This window comes from Lactuca virosa, chromosome 1 (assembly GCF_052849685.1).
Source record: "Lactuca virosa cultivar CGN04683 chromosome 1, Lactuca_virosa_CGN04683_v6, whole genome shotgun sequence".
Classification (NCBI taxonomy): domain Eukaryota; kingdom Viridiplantae; phylum Streptophyta; class Magnoliopsida; order Asterales; family Asteraceae; genus Lactuca; species Lactuca virosa.
The window spans coordinates 12,216,366-12,237,381 of NC_136426.1; the positions used below are offsets into that span (position 1 = coordinate 12,216,366).

The 21,016-nt window shown below is 34.8% G+C and overlaps 1 protein-coding gene across 2 annotated transcripts; it reads right to left on the reverse strand.

Annotated features, from left to right (window-relative positions):
* Positions 1-14,182: 14,182 nt before the first annotated feature.
* On the reverse strand, positions 14,183-20,794 carry LOC145132613 (Pseudouridine synthase family protein). Of its 2 annotated transcripts, XM_079067465.1 has the most exons (16): positions 20,632-20,794; positions 20,491-20,550; positions 17,770-17,890; positions 17,587-17,659; positions 16,952-16,997; positions 16,809-16,877; positions 16,507-16,617; positions 16,173-16,254; positions 15,805-15,901; positions 15,601-15,661; positions 15,382-15,512; positions 15,192-15,300; positions 14,982-15,105; positions 14,797-14,904; positions 14,570-14,641; positions 14,183-14,458 (listed from the first exon to the last, which is right to left on the reverse strand). In XM_079067465.1, exons 1-16 carry the CDS (start codon positions 20,698-20,700, stop codon positions 14,391-14,393), a joined length of 1,401 nt encoding a protein of 466 aa, XP_078923591.1. In that variant the 5' UTR covers positions 20,701-20,794; the 3' UTR covers positions 14,183-14,390. The 2 variants fall into 2 exon arrangements, with proteins under 2 accessions (XP_078923591.1, XP_078923598.1); XM_079067472.1 differs by lacking the exon at positions 16,809-16,877.
* Positions 20,795-21,016: the final 222 nt, after the last annotated feature.

Here is a 21,016-nt window from a genome sequence, read left to right on the forward strand (position 1 = left end):
AATTTCATAATACTTTTGTATTAACATGTAATATCTTTATGGAAAATGTCGCATAAAGTTGGTCATGTAAGAAAACTAATTTTTATAGATAAATACTTACATTTGTTGTTTTTTTTTGATATTTTGTGAACAGTTAAAGTATCATACTATAATAGGAAAAAAAAAACTAAAGATTTGTATATATTTATGCAATTTATTTTTATTCGTTAGTCTTAAATTCTATTCCAAAGATAACAAAAGATATGATATATGATATGTTTTAGATCTCAAGTTTCGTTAAATATATGCAAAATGTTGGATTTCTATATATTTTTAGTTGTAATCTCTATTTGATTTATATCATCATGTTATATTCATGAGATTGCTAATATTTCTTGATTATATTTGTTAATTTAACATCATATTATTTATATGACCTTAATAAAATAAATGTAGTATTTACAAACATTTTTCTTTGGTAAGAAGGTGAAATGTGTTCAAAATTTTTAAGTGTTTTTTTTATTTAATGGAAGACAAAAAATATAACAAACCACACATTGTTTATTCATTTTTTTGAAACTACATGTGAATAAATAATTATCGTTTATATTTATTTATTCATACAATTAAACTCAAAATAAAATTAACGTCCAACAATCTTAAGGACTCTTGAAGGTCGCTTTTCATTTGATTAACTTCTTCTTTTCTTTCTGTAATATAGTTTTCTGCAACTTTAAATCTCATTCAACTTCAAGGACAGTTTTGTATTTTTCGTCACATCATTCAGCTTTTCTGAAAGTTCCATTTCCTTGTCACTAATGACTCTTGCTTTAATCTCCAATTCGTACTCTTTATTCGAATTAAATCATCCCTTTGACTAAGCTCTGTCGAGATCGAGGTTTTGGTCCCTATTCCCATGGCCCTCCTTTTACTTTCACTCCATACGCTCTCCAATCGCAACAGGTAACCGTGGATTGTGTACTACTCATAACTAATGAAAATACCCTAATCAGGATTTTCTAATTCATGATCTCAAACCCCCATTTGATTTGAAAATTCAGGGTTTAGCATTTCGTTTCTTTTTCAAATTTTGAAACTTTAGGTTAACGTGCTGCTGACTTATTTGAAGTTACTGTTAGATTCTTATTGTTTGCTCGTGTTAGTAACAATACCAATTGATATAAACTAGATTGCTCTTAAAGATCGATCTAAAATGCAATTTTTAAATGAGGATTAAGAGTTTTTGCTTGGATGTTTATTTTTTTTTGTAACTTGTGGTAACTATTTTTACATTTGTTGTGATGATGTTTGTGATGGGTTTTGAACATTCTAACACTTCCTAAGTGTACATGCAACCCTAATAACCTTGGATCTATGTTTGTCTAATAATCATGCAAAGTTGAATTCCAAGGTTATATTCCTATCTAGCATACATGGGGAACATTTTTAACTTGAATGAAAGATAGAATAACTTACCTTGTTGTTGATTATGATCCTTGAAACCTTGTGAGCCTAGCACCCCAAGTGTGATGCCTCAAATGCTTCACACAACACCAAATGCAAAGGAGTAAACTTTGAGAGAATCTTACACTTGCAAAATCGGCTCTAGCCCTCTTATTTCTTAGTGTCGCCGATTTTGGTGGAGAACATGTTGCTTATATAGTGTGTCACATCTAGGGTTACACCATGTAAACCCTAATGTGGCATGACTCTTCATTTCCATGACCCATGGGTTTGTAACTCCCATGGAGCCTCCATGGAGCATCCTATGGGTGGAACCCAACTTGATAATCCATGGAGCCTCTTAGCCCACTATATAAGATATGGAAGATTTACATAATCTACCAATATATTTAATTAGTTATCTTTTGATCACTTAAACCCTAATGTGGCATGACTCTTCATTTAGGGTTACACCATGTAAACCCTAATGTGGCATGACTCTTCATTTCCATGACCCATGGGTTTGTAACTCCCATGGAGCCTCCATGGAGCATCCTATGGGTGGAACCCAACTTGATAATCCATGGAGCCTCTTAGCCCACTATATAAGATATGGAAGATTTACATAATCTACCAATATATTTAATTAGTTATCTTTTGATCACTTAATTAATTCTAAATTAATTCTTGATCAAACTAATTAAATAATATTATTAATATATTAGAACTTATAATATATTAATAAACCATAAGTGTTATTTCTCTCATTTTAGTTTATCCAATTGCATGGTGCCATGCAACCCAAATGGACCATGTCGGGTCGGGTCAAGTACATACCAGAAATAGTTATGGACTTATACACCTTATCCAACAGTCTCCCACTTGGATAAGTCTAATAACTATAACTGCAATACTTCAGGAACCGATCGGCAATCGTATCTCTTTCAAGGTCTCTCGGAACTGAGAAGATGATGATACGCCATTTAAGATAAGTGATCATATAATCCTCTGTTCTAGATATCAGCCGGACAAATACTTGGAACAATGTCTTACTTATTGTCCAGCAGTTTGTTTCCCGATTTCCGATTTGTTTGACAAAGAACTTAATTGAACACATCAACTTAGTTCTGACCGGGCCCGGTACATAGGTCAAAACAAAATCATCAAGGGGCCCAGATATCAGCTTCTAATCCAAGAAGGAACAGATAAACTTCGACTCATATGTTTGTTCTACCACTCATTGAATTATACACAAAAGCACGTTTTATAACATCGAGTTACCAATGCGTTAACGTACAATCAATGCATAACCAACTCATAAGTAACAAATCATATCTCTAGGTTTGAAGACTTATATGATATTACCGTCTCACGATCACTCGAGATAAATTCCATGAAGTGATTCCAGTGAGCGTGGGTTGAGTCCAATGCTCAGAACTTATGAGCACTCATGAGTGTTGTAGCCATGTCCAACAACTTAGACCTCTGCAACCAATCATGACAGTCTTGATTCATACCTACTTCCGACATATGACCGACTGTGGAGGTTCGAATAATATGATATACCAAACATAATTATTCTGGAAGTCAAAACATGCAAAAGAAATATAGTAAACGATCGACAAGAGATAGCAACACTTTACTCATAAATAAAACACCTTTTATTCATCATCTAATGTCAATTACACTTTACAAATTTCAAGGTTATCTAACGACTAAATCTAATATCATCCTTCAGCCCTATGCTCCGAGCATGCTGGAGATGCTTAACCCGAGTCAGTCCTTTCGTGAGGGGATCTGCTGGATTCTCATCCGATGATACCCTCTTTGCCACGAGGAGTCCTTCTTCTATTCGATGTCTGATGAAATGGTATTTTCTGTCGATGTGTCTGGATCTCCCATGATCCCTTGGTTCCTTGGCTAAGGCAACTGCACTTTCACTATCACAGAAAATTTCCATTGGCTCTTTAATAGCTGGTACAACTCCAAGGTCTCCAATGAAGTTCTTCAGCCATATCGCCTCCTTTGTTGCCTCGCTAGCTGCTATATACTCTGATTCGCAAGTTGAATCAGCTACTGTCTCTTGCTTGGAACTCTTCCAAGAAATTGCTCCTCCATTTAAGGTAAAGACCCAGCCTGACTGAGAGCGGAAATTATCCCTATCAGTCTGAAAGCTAGCATCACTATACCCTACAACTCTCAAGTCTTCACTCCCACCGAGGGTAAGGACCCAATCCTTAGTCCTCCGTAGGTACTTGAGGATATTCTTTACCGCAGTCCAGTGTGCCTTGCCAGGGTTCCCCTGATACCTGCTAACCATGCTCAAAGCAAAGGCTACATCAGGTCGAGTACACGTCATAGCATACATGATCGATCCTACAGCCGAAGCATAAGGTATTCGACTCATTTCTGCTATCTCAGCCTCAGTACTAGGGCTTTGTGTCTTACTCAATCTGGCATTACTCTGGATGGGTAACTCTCCTTTCTTGGAGTCCTGCATGCCGAATCTCTTCAACACCTTATCCAAGTAAGTACTCTGACTAAGTCCAATTAGTCTTTTACTCCGGTCTCTCAAGATCCTTATCCCTAGAATATAGGCAGCTTCTCCTAGGTCCTTCATAGAGAAACACTTCCCAAGCCAGGACTTAACTTCCTGCAGAGTTGGGATGTCATTTCCTATGAGTAGTATGTCATCCACATACAATACCAAAAAGCTAACTATACTCCCACTAGCCTTGACATATACACAAGATTCATCTTCACTCCTAGAAAAGCCAAATTCCTAGACTTTCTCATCAAAGCAAAGATTCCATCTGCGAGGTGCTTGCTTTAACCCATAAATGGATTTCTCAAGCTTACACACTCTATTAGGGTACTCTGTGTTGACAAAACCCTCTGGCTGACTCATGTAAACATCCTCAGCCAACTTTCCATTAAGGAAAGCGGTTTTGACATCCATTTGCCATATTTCATAGTCATGAAATGCGGCTATGGCTAACAGAACCCTAATAGACTTAATCTTGGCCACTGGAGAAAAGGTCTCATCATAATCAACTCCCGGAGTTTGTGAGAAACCCTTTGCAACCAGTCGTGCCTTATAAGTGTGTACATTACCATCCATGTCGGTCTTCTTCTTGAAGATCCATTTGCACCCTACAGTCTTACGACCTGGTACATTCTCAACCAAGTTCCAAACTTGATTGTCATACATGGACTGTATCTCGCTGTCCATTGCCTCTTTCCACTTGGCTGACTCAGGGCCTGCCATGGCTTCCGCGTAACTGTTAGGTTCATCCAGACCTATCAGTGTCTCATCACTGATAAGTGTATCACCTTCCGCAGTAATATGGAATCCATAGTAATGCTCAGGTGCATTCCTAACCCTTGTGGAACGCCTCAGAGGTACAAACTTGTCAATTGGCTCAACAGAAGTTTCCTCCTCAAGTTGAGTGCTAGGGTTTGAAGTTCCTTCACCACTTGACTCTTGAATTTCTTCAAGGTCAACTTGCCTCCCACTGTCTCCTTGGCTTATGAACTCTCTCTCTCGAAAGAAATCCCTCCTAGCTACAAAGACCACATTCTCACTAGGTCTGTAGAAGAGGTAACCAAAGGATTTATGTGGGTAGCCGATGAAAATACACCTCTCACTTCGAGGTTCGAGCTTATCATGAGTCTCGAGTCTCACGAAAGCCTCGCAACCCCAAATCTTAATGTGGTCTAGTTTGGGTACTTTACCGGTCCACATCTCATGAGGAGTTTTTGCAACTTTCTTTGTGGGAACTAGATTAAGGATATGGGCGGCAGTCTCTAAGGCATACCCCCAAAATGAGATTGGTAGCGAAGCTCGACTCATCATGGAATGAACCATATCCAACAAGGTTCGATTACGCCTCTCAGCTACACCATTCAACTGCGGTGTCCTGGGAGATGTCAATTGTGAGACAATCCCACATTCCCTAAGATAGTCGAGGAACTCTGAACTAAGATACTCACCACCTCGATCGGATCGAAGCATCTTAATGTTCCTGCCTAATTGATTCTCGACTTCCTGTTTAAACTCTTTAAACCTCTCAAAAGTCTCTGACTTATGCTCGATTAAGTAGACATATCCATATCTACTGTAATCATCAGTAAAAGTCAAATAATAACGATTAGCATCCCTTGTGGCATGTTTGAAGGGCCCACACACATCCGTGTGTATAAGATCCAACAAACCTTCACCCCTCTCACAAGAACCTGTGAAGGGTGACTTTGTCATTTTTCCAAGTAAGCATGATTCGCAACTATCATCTGACTTTAGGTCAAATGACTCCAATACTCCATCCTTTTGGAGTTGGCCTATGCGTTTCTTGCTTATATGTCCAAGACGACAATGCCATAATGATGCTTTATCCAAGTTATTATCATTAACATAATCAATACACAATACATTATTTCCTAAGTTATCAACCACAGATACAGTTTCATACACACCATCACAAGGTAATGCTTTAAAATAAAGAACATTATTAAAGAAAGCATTAATCGAACCAACTTCATTATCAAATGAAAAGGTGAAACCTTGTTTATACAATGCATGAAAGGAAATAATATTTCTTGCCATTTCTGGCGAATAACAACATTTATTCAAATCTAAACTAAACCCACTACTTAGCGATAAAGTATAAACTCCAATCTTGGTGACAGGTAAAGCTTTCCTATTCCCCATGATTAAGTTTATTCTTCCATGCTCCACATTATCACTTCTTCTTAGTCCCTACAAATCAGAACAGATATGAATACCACAACCGGTATCAAGGACCCAAGAGTTAGAATGGGGTGAGTTATTAGATAAGATAGTGTAAATACTTGCATGGTTGGGTTTAACTTTCCCATCCTTCACATCTTGCTGGTACTTTGGGCAGTTCCGCTTCCAATGTGACTTTTTATGGCAATAGAAGCATTCAGCCTCTTTAGGGTCAGAAGAAGGAGTGACAAAACCTTTCTTGGTTCCACTTGAAGAAGAACCATCAAGGGTTCTAGCCTTGGTACCCTTCGAAGAGCTCTTCCTCTTCTTCCCTCTACCTTTCCCGATTTCCAAAACCGGGGCGGAGTTTGGAGTAGGAGTGTTAACAACCGACTTACCCTTAAGACCTGTTTCTGCGGTCTTAAGGAGTCCTTGAAGTTTGCTGAGTGTGACCTCTTCCTTATTCATGTGATATGTCATGCAGAATTGATCATAGCACGATGGTAAGGAGTGCAAAATGATATCTATTGCAAGCTCCTCAGGGAAGTTCACATTAAGCTTCAGCAACCGATCCACATACCTTTGCATTTTCTGCATGTGGCTAGTGACGGATTCCCCGTCCTTCATCATGGTTGTTATGATAGAGCATATGATTTCATACCTCTCTTGTCGTGCACTTTGATGGTATCTTTCCATCAGATCTTGGTGCATTTCAAAAGGGTAGAAGTCCTCATAGGACTTTTGGAGTTCCGCTGTCATGGTGGCCAACATGATGCATGCCACTTTTGTAGCATCCCTTTCATGTGCCCGGAAGTCAGCGATCTCCTGGGGAGTTGCAGTGGTCTCATCAATCTCCTTAAGCTCCTTGTCAAGGACATATTCTTTGTCCTCGTAGCGGGTAATCATCCTGATGTTTCTGATCCATTCATTGAAGTTGGATCCATCAAAAGTGACTTTCCCACACAAGTTCATAAGGGTAAAGGAGCCATTAGGATTAGAGCCAGAAGCAGCATTGTTTGAAGACATCTGAAAGAAGAGAACAAGATTAGTTTAGATATTAAGAGAGTCCTTAATAAAACACCAAAATGTAATATTAAGGCTAGGATCCAATCACAATATATTATAACTTAGAAGAGGTATGCCGTAATCCAAACTATAACATATTTGAAAGGTAGGTGAATGACGATTCACCAATTTCCACCATGAAAAACGAAATATAAATATTAGGTTTTTAATTGGTTCTTAGAAATTCCTAGATTCTTTTGAGATTCAATGAACTTTTCAAAGGCATGTTTCAATCTCGAGTGTGCCCTCCAAGTTTTGTGACTGGGATACCGAGGATCACAAAACGAGGTGTGAAGTAACCATGCAAATCACTTGGTACCCTCAAGGTTTATCACTCAATCGATATGCCGGTAAACCACACACGCTCCACCGATGCTATGGTAAACCTTAAGTCACCCTTTACCTACCTTGTTAAGTCCAAGTTAGTGTGTCGGTTAACCACACACGCTCCACCAACAACTTAAACAAAGTGTAAAGTGTAATTTCATGGATTAGCACCTTATTCACATTTTCCTAAAGTAACTAAGATTGGGAATTTAATAAAAGCATTTAGTTACTTTATAATATTCATCATACTTTTAATGAGAATTTATAAGTCCTTGTCTTACCCGTTCGGCTAACGACCCTCCACCGATCAAGGAAGCGGTGGGTGAGAGTGGACACCCATTAAGTTGCCATTTTATAGGCAACAACCTTATACCCCCCTTATAGACCGGCTTCGTGAATGAGGCGTACTAGCGGTAAGACGACTTGACGTTATACATATATATATTAGTAACTTATAATATTATAAAGTATAAGGGTTGAATTTTAACTTTTAAAATTCTAAGGGTTGGAACTGAAGTTTTAATCAAGACTTTACTTGTTCCAAAACTTGAGGGCAAGTTTTGTAAACTTCCAAAACTTTTCATTTCTTATAACTTATGAATTAATTGAGTAATAAAAATGAAGACTCTTCATTTTTATAACTCTTGTGTTCTTTTAATGGCTTTAATAAAAGTGAGACTTTTGGTTTTCCATAACTTGAGGACAAGTTATGGACTCCATTAAAACACATTATGATCATGAATTAAACTACCATGAAGGTTACAAACAATTCCTATGATCATCTAATCTTCATAAGTTCAAGAACATGAATATGAACACTTTCAAGAATCAAAAATTACACTTAAAAAAAACTTGTAATTTTAATAATTGCCATTGTAAATGGATTAGCATAAACATTACACCATCTAAAACAAGCTTTAAAACATCAAAACAGTTTAGGGTAATGTTTCTAGTCCATTTCCAGCAACAAATGTGCAAACTTTCATACGAGCAGAAAACAGAAAAATGATTTTTTTTCAAGCTGTTTGCACACAAAAAAAAAAAAACAAACGAACCAGGCTCTGATACCACTGATGGGTTTTGAGCATTCTAACACTTCCTAAGTGTACATGCAACCCTAATAACCTTGGATCTATGTTTGTCTAATAATCATGCAAAGTTGAATTCCAAGGTTATATTCCTATCTAGCATACATGGGGAACATTTTTAACTTGAATGAAAGATAGAATAACTTACCTTGTTGTTGATTATGATCCTTGAAACCTTGTGAGCCTAGCACCCCAAGTGTGATGCCTCAAATGCTTCACACAACACCAAATGCAAAGGAGTAAACTTTGAGAGAATCTTACACTTGCAAAATCGGCTCTAGCCCTCTTGTTTCTTAGTGTCGCCGATTTTGGTGGAGAACATGTTGCTTATATAGTGTGTCACATCTAGGGTTACACCATGTAAACCCTAATGTGGCATGACTCTTCATTTCCATGACCCATGGGTTTGTAACTCCCATGGAGCCTCCATGGAGCATCCTATGGGTGGAACCCAACTTGATAATCCATGGAGCCTCTTAGCCCACTATATAAGATATGGAAGATTTACATAATCTACCCATATATTTAATTAGTTATCTTTTGATCACTTAATTAATTCTAAATTAATTCTTGATCAAACTAATTAAATAATATTATTAATATATTAGAACTTATAATATATTAATAAACCATAAGTGTTATTTCTCTCATTTTAGTTTATCCAATTGCATGGTGCCATGCAACCCAAATGGACCATGTCGGGTCGGGTCAAGTACATACCAGAAATAGTTATGGACTTATACACCTTATCCAACAGTTTGCTCCGACAATTTTTTCATCACGGATTCTTACTGTTTGGCCACTTAAAGTTCATATCGCTTTCAAATTAATCATTTGTGCATTTCAGTTTACTAACCATTAAAAAATGAAGAAGTTAAAAAGAAAACAAAACTCAAGATTAGATACTTTATGTTCAATTTTTCTTGTCAACCCATTGTTTACTTGTGACCAAATGTCGTTATCCCACAACAATCCCAATCTTTAAAATTCAACATGTAGGTTTCTAGAATTTGTTTTCTTGATTCACCTTGTAAAGAGTATGTTGCATCACTTTACTTATCATTATAATTGATATTGAAGTCTTATACATTGTGTCCTCATAAGGTTTGAGAGCCAAGGAGGTAGATGAGTTGTTTCCAATTATAAATCTAAAAGCAAAACCGTCTTTAAAACCAAAGATCTTTGTAAACCAAAGTTTGTTTATAATTTTATCTTACTCTTTTTGAGACAATTTTTGAGTCGCGTAGTTGATAGGATCTGGTACCCTATTATATTTATCTTCAAAGGTACAACATGAATTATTAAACTTTAAGTGATATACGTGGTATCATCTATCTCAAATGACTAAGGTTATACATTGTCTAGGAAATCAATTCTCAATATCATGCGATAATTATCCATATACAATATTGTCAAGTCTATGGTGCCTTCCGATTATGTTACCTTAAGGGGTACTTTGTATGAAATGCTAAGGATATGCTTGAATAAATAGTTGATGACTTTAACCAAGCTTGGATTTGTGGTATATTGGATGCCTAACTTCCTAACTTCACATTCATTAAGGAAATTATGAGACGCATCTATATCTACCAATGCCTTGATGTATCCTCCATTCACATTGGCATCTACGAACATTAGTCTTCCTTTAGTCTCATTCTTTTCTATGAAATATAGTGCATCAATATCCCATTCACACTTTATTTCATTTTTGGAAGTTACAGCATTGCTTTCGGTAGACTTGTTCTGTTTCCATAGAAATGGGCTTAACAATCTCATTGGAAATCAGAACAACACCTTTTCTATTCCAATACTCAGTAAGGACATTATAAATCTTCATCTAAACAGAAATAACACTAACATTAGGCTTGCACAAGACCAACCTAGACCTCTATCTCTAAATGGAAATATGGACATTATTAATCAACCAAGGACCACCTTCACTCACATTCATCATCCCTTTTTTTGATTCGAACTTAAGAAGATGAATCCATCATCATTCACCAAAATAACATTTAATCCATAATTTCTACATTTTTCTTGCAAAATGATTTACTGGAAAAAAACGCAATAGAAACTAAGAGAAAGTATAGAGAAGGCGGGTTGGCTTTTCACATAGGAGAAATTACACACGCTAATTCATACAACACTTTTTATAACACTGCTTAAGAAGAAAATACACTTTGAGAGACTACAAACTTGGTTTTTGTTTGATTTTTCCTTATATGGGTTGGAGAAAATGAGCTCTAAACCTATTTATTAGGGTTTCCTAACATGTTACCTCCTCTTTGGAAGGTTTTAGAGCATGTACCAAGTTCTAGAACATTCTACTTGGTTCTAGAGAAGTCTAGAACATATTTGGGTCTTCCACGATCTTCTAGAATTTCTAATAACCTTCCATGGTCTTCAATGATGTTTTGGAATATTCTAGGATCTTTGGGTATGTTCCAGAATCTTTCATCATGTTCCAGAATGTTCCAAAGCATTCTAGAACATTCAAACATATTTTAGCTAAAGGACTCAAATATATTAAGCTAGTGATGACCCTTCAACGTATACATTTAACATTTAACATTTAACCTAGCAACCTGACTAAAAACCAACATAAAATTGGAAAAACAGAAAAAAAAAATTATTTACTAAATCTAAGGTTGTAAAAAGCATTCGATGTTAGCTAATCGGTAGACCGAGGTTAATGGATTAATAGGTTAGACGATAATTAAACAAGGATCCTAAATTGCTAATTCGTTGAATTTTAAAAATTAAATATAATTAATATCATAACAAAATAGGTTAATATGATTAATACAACACTAATTATTCCTCAAATAGTTTGTATTGAGATATAATTTCTTCAAAGTGTTAAAATTCCATCTTTTTCTATTGCTTTGCTTATTGTGTAGGCAATGATTAATCGTTAGACGTTTTCTAGTCAGTTGGGTAGCGCCTAAGGACTAATCAGGAACTAGTCAGAATTTTTACAACAATAAGAAAATCATGCAAAAGCTCATAGCACATCATACCACTTGAGCTTATAGTATTTCGTTTCCAATAGAAACACATAAGTAAATGAGCGGATCATCATTTAATATATGCCTTTAAACAAATAGGAAAATAAAAGAAAAACAAATATTTCTTTTCCAAAGCGTAGACTACGAAAGAAATTAGAGGGAAAAGAATAAGAGAATTGCAAACTATCTAGAATCCTAGATGATGAAGTCTTTGCAAAAATCTATATCAATTACCTTAAATGAGCAAAAATAATGAAAATGTTTTCAACTTAAAAGTTGATTTGCATTGTTGTCATCACTTTATAACATCTTATTTAGACATTTAGACAATTAGGTGTGGACAACATGTTATTATATGTTATCACACCTAAAAGGTGTCACGTCATCCTTCTATTCATACATTGGTGTTATAACACCAAATATGGAAATAAACAACACCAAATAACATGTGATAACACCCCTTATTTTCTTTTTTTATTTTTGAGTTTTTTAATTTCTATTTTTCCAATTTGTTATATTTTCTTTGTTTTTTTATTTGTGCCATAATAATTATAAAAACATATAAATTAATAACGCATATAATTTAGTTAAATCCTAAATTAGAAATAACATTTAAAAACTAATAATGACATTACAAAGGGAAAAAAACATTGAACAAAAACATACGATAGTCCTAAATTAAAAAAAAACATAAAACCGATACACTATTCGTTGCCCAAATATTTCCGTTCGATATTTGCCTTCATTTTTCGGAGCACTTGCACTTGTCTCTATGGCATATTATCCTCGCTGGGGCGAAGAATTGTCAAATCCTTCGTCATACGATCTTCCTCGGCTTCTTTACGTAGGAACTCCAAAATGCTCACGTTGCAAGTCATATCTTTTAATTGTGATGTCGTTGGTGGACGACCAATTTTTGTTTCAGTTCTGCGTGCTCTCGAAGTCTACTTTCGCTTTCATCTGCATGTCGTTGTGCCCGCTTCGTCTTGTCACGCCATATCGGTCGTTAAGGTGGGGAGATCTCTTCGATGTCGTTGAGGTCGTCCGGGAGCTCATCGGTGTCGGTATTGAGGTCGATGTTTATGCATGCATCGGAAATGTCGATCGAACCCGAGCCGTGATACCTCTTTGATTGTTGTTCCGATGATGTTGGTGTTTTAAACCATTTTGGGTCGTCCTTAACAATCTCCCAAAAAATTTCGTGCTCGAAAACGTGATCCGTCTCGACGTGATATTGCTCCCTCGCCGCTCTAAAAACATCGAAATCGGTCGCACCACTTTGCTTGTGCGATGAAAGTTTGTTGTAGATGGAATTGAACTTGCTGTACTTCTTAGTGATTTGAGTCCACTTGCCACTCAACATATCATGATTGCAATATGTGTCATCCTTCTTCAAGATTGCACGAAATTTGTCGATCACAACTTCCCAAAAAGCGGTTTTTCTCATATTGTTTCCTTTAGTTGGGTTTTATTATGTCTCACACTACGGCACCGCCAACGCATATATTCTTCCTCCGTTGTCCACCATGTTGGAGGTTCTTCTTCTGATTGCTTCACCGTGACTGCGACCTCTTTCCCTTTCCTTATTGCTCTCCCTTTCTTGGCCGTTGGTTTCCGACTACCCCTCGCTTGCGTCTCGGGAACTGTTTGTTTCATGGATGGTGGTTGTATGGTTGTTTGTGGTATGGAAGAAAAGGGGTTGAAAAGGTTTTGTGTATGAAATTGTAGTGAGAGTGAGGTGAGATTGAAAAAGTTGTTGGAAAATGGTAGTTGTGGTGAGCTTTGCGAGTTGAGGATGTTTGCGTACGCCTCATATTGTGCAAAACTGAGAGGAGGGGATGTGTTTGTGTTTGGAGGAGTGTTTGGATTTTGATCCATAGTCGGTTGAATGTGAATTGAAATTGAGAGAAATAAATGTATTGTGTAGGTAACCCTTCTCAGTTACATGTGTATTTATAGTAGAGTTAAAATGTAAAAAAGTTTTTATTTATTTATTTATTTATTTTACTTTGTGACTGTTTACCAACGGTCTAAAATGTGACCGTTTCTCCCAAAAATCAAGCCACAAAACGACACTACCTCTTGTTGCGAACTTGCCATGATAATGACGACCACCATAACACCTAATAATACGCCCTGGGACGGTGTTTAAGCCATCATGGCAACGTTTTTTAGGTGCCGATCACGATAACGCATTCGGGCGTTGTGCATACCAAGCAGTCTTGATAAAAATTAATATAAAAAACTTTTAAGCCGATTAACTATTGAAAATGTAATAGTATAATTACTCAGATATTTTCAAACAACATATATTGTCAATACTTTTACCATACACTTTTATTTGCATTATTCTCAACATACATTGTCATGATTTTCACCATACAACTTCATTCGTGTGCAACATACACCTAATAGAAAACAATTCCGAGATTTAATTGCCATATAGTGACATTTTCCACAAAAATAAAATTAGTTAGTTTTTGGAAACATAAAATTCCCAAAAATTTAAGAGTTGAGTGAAGAAGAAAAAAAAATTACAATGTAAGTTTAAAACCCAACCCATTCCTTCAAAAAGCCTTTGCTCATGACATGAAAATCAAGAAAATAAAAACAATAAAAAATTCTCTTTAAATAATAATGCACTCTAATTATATTCCCTATCTCTTAAACACATTTAGTCACTATATTCCATGAGAAGAAACAAACCAAGCTAACACAAGCTACAAGAATGACAATATAAAGAATAAATTATAGTTATTCTTGTAATGTTTTCTTGGATAAAGCATAAGTTAATAATTTAGCACGCCGCTCATTATAAGATGCTGTACAATGAATATCAAATTATTAATAACATAACATAACATAACATATGATTATTATAAGTTAAAGGAGCCAAATAAGAAACTAATTAATTGATTACAGAAGGGACTTACGCTCAGTAGGACGTGACATAAGAGGAACATGAGAAGAAACTTTCTTTTTCGTCTTACTTGTTATACTCACATCTGCACACATGAAAAAATATCACCATCTATATATTCTATTATAGGAAGGAAGGAAGGACCAACAGATGATGAGATGAGGCAGACAAGGAAGGGCATTTATGTCTTTTGCATATAATATAATATAACTCAAAATGTTATGTTAAGAGCACCAATACCATCTTGAATGGTTGAAAGATTAAGCAGAGCCTGATGGAAAATTGCAGCTTGGAGTTTGTATGTCTGGCATTCCTTCTCTAAATGCAACTGCAATGCTCGCCTGGAATCTGCTCTCAAAAGTCAAAATATAATTCAACAAATTTCAATGAAGGGATTTTATTTTATAAACTAAAAAAGTAAGTACCTGAGGAGCACATAAAATTGAGACCTTCAAATTCACAAGATCGAAGAACTAATGGAATCTCTGGAGCCATTTTGTATTGAGGTTTCCTAGGCGTCTTTTCAACATCAAGCAAAGCATCCACAACCTAAACAAGTTTACATATACAAAAAATTAAATTAAATTAATGTCATTCTAAATTAAACAAAATTCAAATCAATAAAAGTTACGCACATCGGGTGATTCAAGACCTTGGCCAATCAAGAACAACACAGCAACCATGCAACGAACCTGGTGCCACAAGAAAGCACTGCCTTTGATTCTCATAAACCACAGCTCATCACTGTAACCCAAAAAGAATAAATAACAATAAACATTTTTTATTTTTTTTTAATAATCTTTTTGGATGTGTTTGAATTCAAACCTTCCATTGCAAGGACATATATCGAATGATGTTATACGGCGCTTGTAATTATGCACATTCGCAGCATCCATCTTACAAAAATTCCTAAAATCATGTTCCCCAATCAGCCTTTTACATGAACTCTCCATTTCCTGATTTTTTTTTTTTTTTTTAGAAAAAATTGTTTCATTATTCCAGCAGCAAGACCAAGACATAAATTACATTTATAAGTTAGCATACCAATATGTTTAAATTTTCCCTCCAAAAGAAGTATCTGTATTCCCTACTCAGACAACTAAACCTGCAAACAACCAAGCCACAATGAATCAATCAGCCTTTTACTTTTACAAATAAACTCATAAAAATTAAAAATCTACTACTAAATAGTAAATACATATATATATAGTTGATTAAAACTCAAAGATACAAATTTGGAAAACAAACCTTGCACTAAAATTATCAGGAGCAGGACACCAGCCCATCACTCGAATATCATTTGGGAGAGCTCCATTCAATATTCTTACATAATCCAGCTCTTCCTCTGAATACACAAAAAAAAAAAAAAAAAAAAAAAAAAAAAAAAAAAAAACAGACTATAAGGTCTAAACTATTTAAATAATTTAGGGTTAAATAGCAACATACTTCTGATTATATGTTAATTTCTTCCCATTAAAACATTATACTTTGAAAAACCTACCTAAATACAAAAAAAAAAAAAAAATAACAATTTTCACTGATATATATTTTCAAAGTACAATGTACTAATAAGAAAAATGCTGTGTAGAAATTTATCACAAAGAAATGTAACTGACCCTCTGCTCTTTTGTCTACAAATTCCTCAGAGGTATTGCCTCCATGTTCCTTAAGCTTTGACCTCAATAGTAAAGCAACAACCTATGCCAAAGCCAAAACAATTATCATAATTGAAAAATTAAAACATGTGAATTTATTTTCTTTCAGCTATAATAATAAATTAAAAAATTGTTATCTACAATACCAAACACTAAAACCTAATTATGATAGCAGTCACATAATGCATCCAAAATCCAAATATAATTAGGTTTTAGTGTTTGGATAAAGTGATTTTGATTTTTTTTATAAAAGAATAATTGAAGCATATGAAACTTACTTCTTTTTTCAACTTACTTGCCCTACAGAAGAAACACCCTTGTCTGTTCTACCACATCTTGAATATTGCAAATCCTTCTTGTCACCAAGTACAAGTCTCGTCTTTTCAAGTGCTTTGAACAATTCAGACTGAAACAAATAATACAAAATCATGTCAAATTAGTTGCACATACTATTTTATCAAAATTCAAGTTAGGTTGATCATTTAGACTTCCAATTTAGGTTGGATCAACACAGGGGTATAATGGTCTTTCTGTATTAAAGTGTGGTGGTTATCATTTACGTTTTTACTTGTACTTTCTCTCTACAGAGAACCTTACCCTAAACAGGGGAGATTGAATATAATTTCTCCTTTTCTCTACCCTAATCCTGTAATTTCTTGATCCAAACTGTATCAAAATCCACATTTAAATACTAACTAAAATACTAACAAGTACATTAAGTCAAAGATCCACAAACCTACCTCCACAGTTGGCTCCATCTGAGCTTCTGATGCAAAACCATAGAACCTGACATGTTAGACATGGCAAGTGTCAACACTCAATAACAACATACATAAAGCCACATATGGCAATTTTAGGCTTTGATATATGAGTACAATAACAAAGTCACTAACTAAATGTCTGTATAGTGTATATAACTGATTGTTTTTAACTTTTTAATACCCTTTGTCATATATATACATACAATTAACCAAAAAACGAATGATGTTACAATTTTAGGGTTAAATGCAGGAAATAAAATGTGTTCTGTTTATCATAGCAATGTCATTTTCTTCCTGTTACATTTTGTAAAAATCTACCCAATTATAGCAATGTCATCCAAATAAGAAAAAGAATAGAAGAAGTATTATGCGATAATTGGGTAGATTTTTCAAAGCATAATGCTTTAAGAAAAAGATTGAAACTACAATGTTGTCTTAGAAAGTAATGGAAGTAGGATGCTATATCACATTAATAAATTGCAGCACATTGTGATTTCTTGCATTTAAAAACATGTTATTTACAACCTTCTATGCAAGTCCTTATTACACATTGTAGAATCATAGCTAGTAAACTACTAAAGAGAACGAGTTACATAAAAGCAACATTTTCATACCTTTGACCAAAATACATAATTTTCAGAGCCACAAGTCTCTGTGAGTGATGATTCATGGGGTTGAAGCTATAACCTGTAGAAAAGAGTGCATTTCATTAACAAAACAGTAGTAGGTTATAGTACATAAATGCTAGTAACAAAATGTCTTCTCAAAAGTCAACAAAAGTCAAAGCAAAGATACACCTGACAGTCTCTTCTTTGGTTTCCTTTTTCCATTTTCAACAGAGTTTCCTTGCTTCAACTTTTCCATTTTTTCAGCCAACATATTTTTGTCTGACAGATGAGAATCAAAATTCTCCTCCACCTGCACAAGGGTGAAAAAGGAACTTTCAATCTGCTGTTCTTACAAATACTTAGTAAGATGGATGGCAATGGCACACGTGTGTAAATATTATATATAAGAAAGGGTGCAAAACGACAATGACACTTTATAAAGTCAAATGGTTATTAAAGGTCAAATTAAGTCGATTGGGTTATTAATTAACCACTTGATCTCACCTATAAATAGAATTCATGATGTACCCCTTGTTTGGTTGTATAAAGCAATAAACTGGAAATGAATTTTCTTACCATGTTTATCTTTCTCAAACATCAATCTTTTACAATAATACCATTATGATTTACATATTTATTTATCATATAATGTATTTTTGGTATTTCTAATATTTCGTTTTCTCAATTATTTTTTTATAATAGTCAATTAACATATATATCTTATTTATATTTTACGAAATAGATCTTGCATTTGGAAACACAATTCTGATATAAAGAAGTAACTTACAAATAGATCCAAATATAAAGAAATCCCAACAGCATATTACTCCAAAACCATGTTCAAGAAACGAGGTGCAAAATATTAAACAAAAGTAAATAAAACATAACCAACAACCAATTAAGCTATTAAGCCATCCCCAATCATTTCTATGTAACACTCCTTTCCCTCTTCATTCAACTGAAAAAACAAATGGGCACGTAATTGATCTCTGCTAATGATGTCAATCGCCTTAAGACAATGTTTAATATTGACATTTTGCAAATAACGCATCTCTTCCAAAACTTTGTCACTCATATCACATGCCTCCTTATTTTCTCTGCTTCCTATATTGTTAATGGTCTCATTAAGTTTATCACCAAACTTTTCCAATTTCTCATTTATGTCTTTTGATGCCTTCAAATAAAAGCTACCAACTTCAACACTTTTGTTTCTTTTACGTTTACTGGTGACACTAGCAGTTGGTCCTTGAGACATAGGAACATTCCCAAACCCTTCAACATCAATAGGTGAAGTTTTTTTTGTCTCTTCAGCAACATCTTCTTCTCCAAGATCAATAGCCTGATTACCACTAGCTTTATCCTTACTGAAGATTGTACAATGTTTGTTGCAATGCATAAATGGTTTGTCGCGAACACAAGCAGCACCTTTATGAGTCTACATGAAAATTACAAAAATAAGTTGGATTTGTTTTCTTAAGGCTATACACTTTGAATGTACTTTTTCGCTCTACCAACATGGAGAATGGAAATGCTGGAAATTGAAATCATTTTTTTTTTGTATTTCTTCATTCTTGGTGTTAAACAAACAAGTGAAATGGAATGAATTACATTTCTCTCACTCCATTTCTCTGTACCAAACGCACCCTAACATTAGAAATCACTTGGAGGTCGTTTGGGAGATCAATCACAAGTGAAATTCATGAAGAATTTAAGAACTAATGGAGGGTTTTGGGTAGTTTTTTTTCCATACTTAGGATTCTTGGTAAAAATGGGATTAATAGGATGATTAATGGATGGTTATAATGTTAAAACATTGTAATACTCGTTTATGAACAAGTATTGGTTCCCTAATCAAGAAAATGGGTAATTAGGATCATACTTATTGATGTTATGGAGGATATCACGAACTGGGGAAGAAGGTGATATGCTGGTGTTGCATAGCTTTACATTTGTAACATGGAAAGTCGTGTAGATTAAACTTGGTCATGGGGTGATGAACAGTAGAAGTAGGAAGGAGATATACTTGAATTCATTGTACAAGAACGAGGTGAGTACATGTTATTTCTAAAACGGATCACACATCAAATGAATCATTTAACAAATGAGCACACATGTCATAGATTGCATCCATATGTTTGCATGAGTTCCATTTTCTTGAGTCTTATATGAGCATTGTTGTATTTACAAGTTGTATCTTGATGGGCATTGAAGATATATGTATTGCATGTTGCATATGTAGAGAGCAACTGTGAGATAAAAACAAGTCCCTGAAGCTCAACTAAATAAGAAATTCCCAGAAACTCGTTCCTAGTCCTACGCCTACCATCACCAAGATTCTTATTCTTACTGCCTCAACTTAGATTAGAGATAAACTTGTTTTGAGTAACTTGAAAGATCCCAGAATTCCAAACTATCTTGTGCTTGTTTTATATTGTGCATACCCAAAATTATGCAAAAGCACTAGTTGTAAAAGAGTTACCATTCTTTAATATAAAACTAATACATTCATATCAATTTATGAACTCAAGGTTTTTGCAAAGTAGCTTCACACTTTATACTGATGGAATACTTGCAATTTATATGCTAGGAATCCTAAGATGTGTCTACACATCTTTTACTTTGAGAAAAACTAATTATGACAGCCACAACTTGTTACTTGTTTGCCATTGCAAAGAGCAAGCAAAACCTGATCATATTGTTTAAAATGCCTATACCAAATTAAATCCTTCAAACACCTTTAAATTGAACTACTTTGCAATTAAAAAAAAAAAAAAAAAAATGAAAACTTGTTTCGCCTCCAGTGGCAAGGATTTTTCCCTTTTCGGTTGTCCTAAAAGAACTACGACTTGCAGATAGAACAAACAAACAAAAAGGAAAGAGAAAACGGTCGTAACGAAACCGAGGGCTAACCTTGTGGCAGATACAACTAGAAACAAGTGATGCTAATTTCGCATGCGCTGCTTCCAGTTCCTGGCGATGAATCAAAAAAATTAAAAACGAATACAGGTAAAAAAAACTAAAATAATACATCGAAATACTAAATCAATGTACCTTTACTCTGTTTTCACTAGAAGACAACTTAGACCTTAACTCTATGATGAGCTCACTTTGGTTCTCCATGGGAAGGATGCTCGGAGGCTCGTTTTCTCCCTATTTTCCTTCCCTCTCTTTTTGCAGCTCAAGTGTTTGACAAAATGCGAGAGCGAGGCTTAAATGAATAAATGGGTACTTGTAAAAGTTTCGCAATTCCAAATTCGATTAAATTACATATTTGATCCTTTCACTTTGAAAAAAGTATATATTAGCTTAAATTACATCTTTTATCCTTTCACTTTTGAATTACAAAAGTTTTATTTCTTCCCACAAATTTATTTTCCTTTTCATTTAATTCTTTGTTTTTTTTTTCAGGATAGAAGTCGTATTTTTTAAAACTGTA